Raw genomic sequence first — 9,242 nt, forward strand, 5'->3', positions numbered from 1 at the left:
TTAATTGAATAAATAAATAACAACTGACAACATAAGTCTCCAACCTTATCTCATCCCAAACTGGCTAGTCTTCTCTTCAACATTTCCTTAACTACTAGGCCAATAAAATTGATGTTATTAATAATGATCCTGAGTTAGCAAAAAATATTAAATTATGCCCAGTATACTCTGTTTAAAGTGGCCAGGAAATGTATTAGAGGGCTCCATCAAGAAGTCAAAATAATTACGTTGGCCATGTTTAATAGATATGGGAATTCTGATCCAGTTCTCCATGGAGGAACTGAACAGAGGTGACTTGAGAAACTAAGGAAACTTGGCTTCCTCTACCACTTAAGAGTTCCTCAGCTAGCTTCAGAGACTGACTCAGAGCTTCTATGAGCTGAAAGGCCCACACATACCCTCTTCCATGAGCCCATGGAAAGAAAATTAGAATAAGGAATCAAGAGACCTGAGTCACTACTACCAACCTGTTTGATTATGGGCATGTCACTTAAGCTCTGGGGTTTGGGCTAGAGGTTTTCCAAGGATCTCTTCAGTTCTAAACCTCTAACTAAAGACCCAAACAGACTACCACAGGGTGGGGCTTCCAAGAACAACATGAAATTGCCTGCAGGGAATAGTAGTAATAGAAGTGTAGTAGTAGAAACAACAGCTATTGCTAAATTTTACTGAACACTTATTATATGATACACAATATTCTAAATGTCTCAGTACTAGTAATAATGGCACACACCTTATAGGACACTTACGATGTTCCAAGTGCTTTGCATATATTAATTCAATCTTTACAACAACCCTATAAAGTGAGTCCTATTATTATCCCCATTTTACAAAGGTAAAAACTGAGACACAGAGGAGGTTAAGGGACTTGCCCAAGGTCTCACAAGTATCAAATGATGGAACCAATTGAGTTGAACCCACACCCATACTTTTAACTACTATACTATATTGCCACCCAAACTATCTTACCTAAAAGAGAAACATGCAAATTAACCATCACTCTGCTATGCCCACAGCCAATCAGAGTGAGTATGCAAATTAACCCAACAAAGATGGAGTGAAGCCTGCTACGAGGGGAAGGGGGGCGGCGGAGGGAGCTACTGTAGTGGTACTTCAGACAGCTCCAGGTGGCCCGAGAGCGAGGAGGTGCCAGCTCCCGGCCGCCTCCCGGGCGGCCCGGGACCGGGGACTCACCGGCTCCGGACAGCCAGGGAGCAGGGACTTGCCGGCTCTCGGGCGGCTGGGAGTGAAGCCAGGGGAAGGAAGGCCTGTTCTTGCACGAATATCGTGCAACGGGCCTCTAGTTATTGTATAATGCTTATCACTTCAGAGGTTGCCCAAAACAAGAAATGTGTTGTAGTTACTTAGGTGTCATACTCCCCTCTTCACTAATGCTAGAAAAATTGGGTTTTACTCCAATGTGATTTTAGACAGATCAGATTCCAGGGCCTGAGATAGCAAAATATATTATTTATTAAGAAAATAACGAATGACCTTTTTATTAAAAATTGTTATCCATTAAAATATGTATTATACAATAAATAAATCATTAACTACTAATGACATTTCCATTAAACACAGAGAAAACACATGTGCTTTTTATGCATCATTTAGAACAATACTTCAGATCCTCACCCGCACAAACTCCAGTCCCATATTTTCATAATTGGCTTTTAAACAGTAACCTGACAGCCCACAGGTGTCTCAAACAAAACAAGCCAAACGAAACAAGGTACAGTAAGTTCCTACCATCCATCGCCATGCCCTTCTCATAACCTCCCACATTCCCCATCTGAGTGAATGGCACCAATGGCCCCAGGCTCACTTCCTCCCACATCTGGTCACTGAACATTTCTAGAACTCATTCCATTCTATCTTTGTTGCTCCTGTTTCTGCTCAGACCTTTACCATCTCTTCCCTAAAGCAGTATACCAGAAACTCTCCAAATGACTCTTGGCTTTCATTCTATCCAGCTCCAACCCCACTTCAACACTGCTGCCAAAGTCAACTTTCTTAAACAAAATCTGACCATGTTACTTCCATGTTTAGAATCTTTGTCTTCAGGATAAAAGTGTAAAATCCTCCGTAAAACATACAAGGCTCTTTTTTATCTGGCCCCCCAACTACCTTCCCAGCTTCATCTGAGGTCATGCCCCACACATCTCACACGAGGCACACAGAGCAACTTAGAAGTTCCCAAACAGTGCTTCTCTATCTGCCCAGAATGCAATTCTCTCATTTGCCCATCTGGCAAACTCCCACTCGTTTATTTAGACCGGCTCAAAACTCAGAGTTCATTATGCCTTCCTCTGGGCATCTATTGCATTTTGTACCTCTCCCTATTATAACACTTATTCAGCCTGACACAGTTTTTGTTTATTTGTCTGTCTTTTCCATAAGACAAGGAACTGTCTAGTGTGCCGTGTATTATTCATCTCTGTATTCTGTTTGTTGAATGAATGAATATCTCAGGGTTTAACAAGAATATTCAAACTGCTCCAGATAAATGCCCATTGTGTGAGTCAAAGCAGGCATACAGGCAGAATCCCATTTCAACAAATGTCTTTAACTTGACAATCCTCTTATATCAAAAAATAGTTGTTACATTCGTGTGACTCCATACTTGAAGCCATAACCAACAGGATAGTTTTAAAAGCTACATCAGACCACCAACAAACCTACGTGTTGAGTATTTATAGACATCCGAACTCTTCATTCTACCCAATCCTTAACCTTTTGTGGGTCATAGACCAATTTGGGTAGGTTTCTCTATCAAGTCTTAAACCTACACTCGCCTTTGATAACATAAAAATCCCATGCATCCCTGAAGATTCTGATACTATCCCAAAGGGCCCAATCCTCAACCCCACTGAAAGTAAGAAATAACTTTGTGCCAGCAGCAATTCACAGCTTCACAAGAGATATAATCCAGCAGGCAAGATATCAGTGAGCTTTGCTCTTGAGTAGTTCATAATATTAAACAGGCATTTTCCTTCTATCAACCAAACATAAACATTGTAACATTAAATATGCTTTAAAGTTTTTACTGGGAAGAGGATGCCAGGAAGGTGTTGACATCTGTCTCCTTCACCTTTGAGAACCTTATGATAGAAAACTGCCAGAAACAAATGAAAAACACAAATATGAAAAAATATACTGTTTCCTCAATATAACCCCCACGAGCACATGTTCAAACAAAGGAAGTTTTTTGAAAATGCTTCTGGCACATTTTCCTTCTACTTCCCCCACCACTCCTCCATCCCCACTTTTAAATATTTTTAACTTCTAGCTAGCGAACTTCTTTTAAACACAAACGCTTTGTCCTTGTGAAGACAAAGGGTTAAATTAAAGAAACAGCTGGCTGCCTGCCACTAGCTGGGTTTGGGGGAACTAGGGATGGAAGATAGAGAAGGAGGAAAAACCAGTTAGAGGAATGAGTGCTAATTTTCTTACCCTGCCACATGGCCATGTTGATCCTATCCACTCCCACGTAGAGGTCACAGGCTCAGAGTTTCCCAGAGCACCCCAGTTTTGTAGGGAGGCTTTAACGGGATATAGCTGGAACAGCAGTGGTGTGGTCTTACTTTATGACAGATGTTCAAGCCCCAACCCTGAAAATGTAAATAAAAAATGAATACCTGAATTTAAAAAAGTATTTCAAATCCTTGAAAATTATCTCCTGTCCCTCCCTAAATCTCTCTTTCAAAGATATGCAGACAGGCAGTATCAAGTTCGCCCTAAGCAGCAAGGGATCACTGCAGACACATAAAATGGGGAGATCAAGAGTCAGTTCACATTGCCACTAAGTGTTGTCCAATTCTGCATGGATCACGGGACCTTCAACAAATGGGATTTGGAATCTCAAAGGATGGGTGCTTGGATGAGATAATTGTTAAGCATCTTTCCTATCTTGATGTTCCATGCTTTGGGAAATAAAGAGCAGCATAATATCCAATGCCCTTCCCCAAACCCCTGAAGGCAGGGGAGGTTGTGGGGGGGCTGTAAGAGATCAACTGAAGGACTTGTACGCATGCATATAAGCATAACCAATGGATACAAGACACTGAGGGGGGGCAGGTAAAGGCATGTACTGGGGGGTAGGGGAGGCCGGGGGGAGGTCAATGGGGAAAACAAAGGAGACATATGTACTACTATTTGTAATACTTCAAACAATAAAAAAAAAGTAAAAAGTAAAAAAAAAATTGTAGAAGGGACAGCAAATTTTGTGACTACTTAAAGTTTAAAATAGATCTTATATAGGAAAAGAAAAGGAAGGAAGCATAATAAAAAGAGTGATGCCCTCTGGGTGGTTCTTCCTCTCTGCTTCATTATACTTTTCCACACTTTGCCAATGTCCTGTAGGGAGCATATGTTGCTTTTATAATGGGGAGGGGGTGGAGAAAGACCAAAGAAAAAATAAAGTACTACTTTAAGTTAAGTCAAGTTAATCCAGCTCATTCCTATTTTTAAAATGTCAAATTCCACCTTATGACAATACTATTTGCAAGGATATAAAAGATGCTAGGGCCCTAACCGGTTTGGTCAGTGGATAGAGCGTCGGCCTGCAGACTGAAGGGTCCCAGGTTCGATTCTGGTCAAGGGCATGTACCTTGGTTGCGGGCACATCCCCAGTAGGGGGTGTGCAGGAGGCAGCTGATCGATGTTTCTCTCTCATCGATGTTTCTAACTCTCTATGCCTCTCCCTTCCTCTCTGTAAAAAAATCAATGAATTTTAAAAAAAGAAAGACGCTAGGGCCCAGCCAGTGTTGCTCAGTAGTTGAACATCAAACCATGAACCAAGAGGTCACTGGTTCGATTCCCAGTCAGGCACATGCCTGGGTTCCTGGGTTTTGGGCTTGATCCCCAGTAGGGAGCATATAGGAGGTAGTCAATTGGTGTTTCTCTCACATCGATATTTTTGTCTTTCTATCCTCTCTCTCTCTAAAAAAGTCAATGAAAACATTTTTTTAAAAGGTGCTAGGAATGGAAGATGAAAGATTCGACTACTTTGATTTTGAATTTTAATATATTGAACACTTTGCTTGTCCATTTAAACAAGTTCTTAATTAATAAATTGGTCTTCCTTACTTAGCATATGAGCCAACTTGCTTTTTTTAAAGAAAATGTTCTCACCTTTCTGACCTGGTCAACATCAAAGCATATTGCTATTTCCATAACTTTTTTTTAATATATTTTGATCGGCCCTAGCCAGTTTTGGTTCAGTGGATAGAGTGTGGGCCTGAGGACTGAAGTGTCCCAGGTTCCAACCCCGGTAGGGGGCGGAAACCATAAAAATCTAACCTCCCCCATTCAAAATATATTTTTAATATATTTTTATTGATTTTAGAGAGAGGAAGGGAGAGGGATAGAGAGATCAAAACATCAACGATGAGAGAGAACCAATGGTCAGCTGCCTCCTGCACGCCCCACACTGGGGATGGAGTCCGCAACCCGGACACGTGCCCCGACAGGGAATCAAACCTCTCCTGGTTCATAGGTGAACACTCAACCACTGAGCCACGCTGGCTGTGCTCCATAGCTTTCATACAAGCAACACCTCCACCATGAAATGAAAGCACTAGCACACATGTACTGAAGACTAACACAAAGTTGAGAGTGATCATTTTGGCCTTCTTAATGGATGTTTTAAGGACAAAGTGCGAATGGTGTACACTAGTTTCAAAAACAACAACAGAGAAAAGACAATGCTTTGCATAAAGAAAGATCCACAAAGTCCTAGGATGGATTCGCCAGAAAAAAAGAAAAATGAAAAAAAAAAAAAAGCACTCCGAGGACTTACTTATCCCGAACCTGAACAGTGTTTGGGTTTGCCTTCTTCTCCTACCCCCCCCCCCTCCCCTTTATTTCGGGTGCAGTCACATAGTACCGGTCCGTGCTTGGTGGAAACAAGCAAAATTTAACATCTCTGAAGTCCAACACAGATAATTGCTAATAAACGTATGGAGTTTACGTAAAGCAGATTCTTACTGGCTTTTATGCCCCACACTTCTGGATTTCCTTCACTTAGTCGAGGTAGCTTACACAGACGTTATCAGGCGCACACATACAGCTTCACTTGGCAGTCCAGGAAACTGATTTGCTCTGAAATGTAAGGTAAAGGCGCATCAATGTGAAGGAAAAGCCCTTCATGGTGAAGGCACTCAGGCGCAAGCCTGGACAATCTGGAGAGAACCGCCTTTCCGCTAAGTGGGAAAAGAAAAACTAGCAGCAACTAGTTTTCTGAGAGTTTGGACTCCACTTCTCTAAGACCCACACCACCCTGTGAGTCCAGAGCAGGAGGCAGAAGAACGGGGCCTTGACAGAGCTTTGCCAGCCAAAGCCACCCTGCTCCAGTTCTGGAAAAGGGACTCCTTGTAGCTAACCTCCCCCTTTCAAAAGCGGGGCGGGCTTGGCGCCGCTCTGCGAGAAAACTTTGCTGGGACCCTAGCTCGGAGACTAGGGCTGGGCTCCCGAGAAGATGCCACCCTTCGCTGGCTAGAACTAGCCGGTCTAACTCCTTCGAGTGCCAGGCGGCGGCCAGGCGTGGGGAACCCCCATCTCCAGGGGGCCGAGCCAGCGGGGAGCGCTTCTCCCTGTCGCTGAACGCAGGGGTGCTCGAGGGGGTGGGCCGGGAGCCAGCGGGCCGCGAAGGACCTGTTGGAGAAGGGACAGCTCATATGTCTTTACCTGTCGCCGAGATCTGGAGCGGTGGAGCCCGTGTCCGCGGCTGGCGGGCCGAGCGCTCAGATGGCTCTGGCGCCCAGAACACCAAGTTGAGCTAGCGCCCCACGTAGCCGGCTGAGCTTCATTCACAGCCTGCCGGGAGGAGAGGGAGCCGAGCGGGCGCGCAGCTCACGTGACGGGCGCCTCGCCAAGTATCGGCCAAGCAGAGTTGACGTCTGCGCCTGCGCGCCCTGGCGGGGGCCCTCTCCCCACACCTTGGGCAAGCGGGGAGGGGGCGATGCCAGCTCGGGTGGCGGCGGGACCTAAACTGCAGCTGAGATCGAGGAGCTGGGAGGGGTTTACGCTTGCGCAGCCGCAATAGGTAGCCCCCCCCCCCCTCGCTGCCATATTTAATGAGGACTGGGCAGGCCCTAAACCCACTGCTGGGCGTGTCCATTGCTTTTGAAAGAGAAGTACTGCATTGTGTTTCACTGTTTCGAGCCTGCGGAACGATTTTTGGTTTTAGCATGAAACTGTTTATCCTGAGCTCCTAGCCCACAGAGTAGTTAGTAGTAGAAATTGAATACTAATTCTATTAGCTCACAAATTTTAAGCCGCTAATAATATGCAAGACACTTTTCAATACCTTTATTATTTTCATATCATTTAATGCCCACAATAACCCCATTGGCTTAGGGACTATTATTTCTTCACTTTTATTTATAACAAAACAGAGACACACAAAGGTTAACCTGTCCTAACTCACATAATGGAAGTAGGACTAGTGATCAAATATAGTGATGCTTGTAACAGCCAACTTGATTCTCATTGCACTGGGAAATCTACACAGCAGTTTTTAGTATTTTATCCATTTTAATAATTAAAATAGAAAGGGAGGCTCAGAAAAGCAAAAATCACACGTCTTAGTAAGTGGTAGTAAGTGGGTCTACCGGACACCAAAACCCTTGCCTTAGTATTATAAGTCACAGCCCCTCCTTTTACAGAAGAAAAAAGGTCAATTGGATGCATTGACTTTTTTTTTTTTTTTAAATATATTTTATTGATTTTTTACAGAGAGGAAGGAAGAGGGATAGATAGCCAGAAACATCGATGAGAGAGAAACATCGATCAGCTGCCTCCTGCACACCTCCTACTGGGGATGTGCCCGCAACCAAGTTACATGCCCTTGACCGGAATCGAACCTGGGACCCCTCAGTCCACAGGCTGACGCTCTATCCACCGAGCCAAACCGGTTTTGGCTATATAACATAGATTTTGAAATAATGGTCTATTGATAAATACAGGTTGAACACCCAGTCTTTGCAAGTCGACATGGGTAGCTTCGTCAAACCACAGATAAGATTGTGTGACAGTTTTCTCCCAGAACATTACTGCCTATTTTCCCTAGGTTTGTGAAATTAACAAGGTCCACTACGAATGAAAAAGACTTGCTCTAAGGAGATTTGCCGCCTTAATTTTTAGGCAGAGAAGTGGCTGACAAGCTTAAAATGGTAGCTAAAATAAAAATCAAAACATTTTGGCTAATGGGACTTTGTGAGTACACATACCCAACACACACATATATGTTATGCATATATATTTTATCTATACATACAAAATCACATATCATGATCTCTAGAACAAAAATTTATATTTTAGTTGTTTGGACATGCTTGAATTTCCTTTAGACAAATTTAGTCTTTAGTTGTTCACTATTTTATGTCTCATCACCAAAGTTTCTTATAGTTAAAATATTAACCATTGTTCCAGGATTTTCACCTTGGAAAATTTATGGGCAAATGACCTTATTCTGTAGTAGTCTGGGGATTATATATGCACACATTTCCAATTATGGAGACATATCGTTTGTAACTGTAAAACAGAATCAAGGCCCATGTGGTAACCTGGTCACCTGTTTTCATGAAAACAGCTCTTCTTTATCACAGTTAATTTATATTTTTCATTTAATTTTTAAATCTAGGAGTCGTTCCATAAATGAATAAATGATCTTCTATAAAATTGCAGAAATTTGTAAAACATAAAATGAAAATCTCCCAACCAAAACCACCCCCCAAAGATAACTACTATTAATAACATTTACTAGGCATATTATATAAATACATATATCTACATATACATATACACACAAAAATAGAAATTCTATACACTTTTCTTTTTGTATTGTTTAAAGTGTTACATATGTCTCCTTCCGCACCCCCTCCGGCCACTCCCACACCTGAGGGTAAGCCCCCACCGCCCCAGTGTCTGTGTCCATTAGTCATGTTAATATGCATGCATACAAGTCCTTTGGTTGATCTCTAACCACCCCCTCCCCTGCCATATGTCTCTGGATCTATTTTTGTTTATCAGTTTATGTTGATCATTATATGCCACAGATGAGTGAGATCATGTGGTATTTATATTTCTCCGACCGGCTTATTTCGCTTAGCATAATGCTCTCCAGTTCCATCCATGCTGTTGCAAATGGTAAAAGTTCCTTCTTTTTTATAGCGGTGTAGTATTCCATTGTGTAGATGTACCACAGTTGTTGTGTTGTTTTTTTTTAAATATATTTTATT

At 42.6% G+C, this 9,242-nt stretch overlaps 1 protein-coding gene across 1 annotated transcript in view; it reads right to left on the bottom strand.

The window, feature by feature from the left end:
• CLCN5 (chloride voltage-gated channel 5) overlaps positions 1 to 6,791 on the bottom strand; it is a 171,645-nt gene extending 164,854 nt beyond the window's left edge. Inside the window, exons 1-3 of the mRNA XM_080653678.1 lie at positions 6,688 to 6,791; positions 5,989 to 6,102; positions 3,454 to 3,611 (exon numbers count right to left, since the gene is read on the bottom strand). Of these exons, the coding sequence (XP_080509804.1) occupies positions 3,454 to 3,469 (16 nt within the window). The 5' untranslated portion in view covers positions 3,470 to 3,611; positions 5,989 to 6,102; positions 6,688 to 6,791. The remainder of the gene's footprint in view (positions 1 to 3,453; positions 3,612 to 5,988; positions 6,103 to 6,687) is intronic.
• Between the last annotated feature and the right edge of the window lie 2,451 nt (positions 6,792 to 9,242).

Source organism: Plecotus auritus, assembly GCF_963455305.1.
Source record: "Plecotus auritus genome assembly, chromosome: X".
Lineage (NCBI taxonomy): Eukaryota > Metazoa > Chordata > Mammalia > Chiroptera > Vespertilionidae > Plecotus > Plecotus auritus.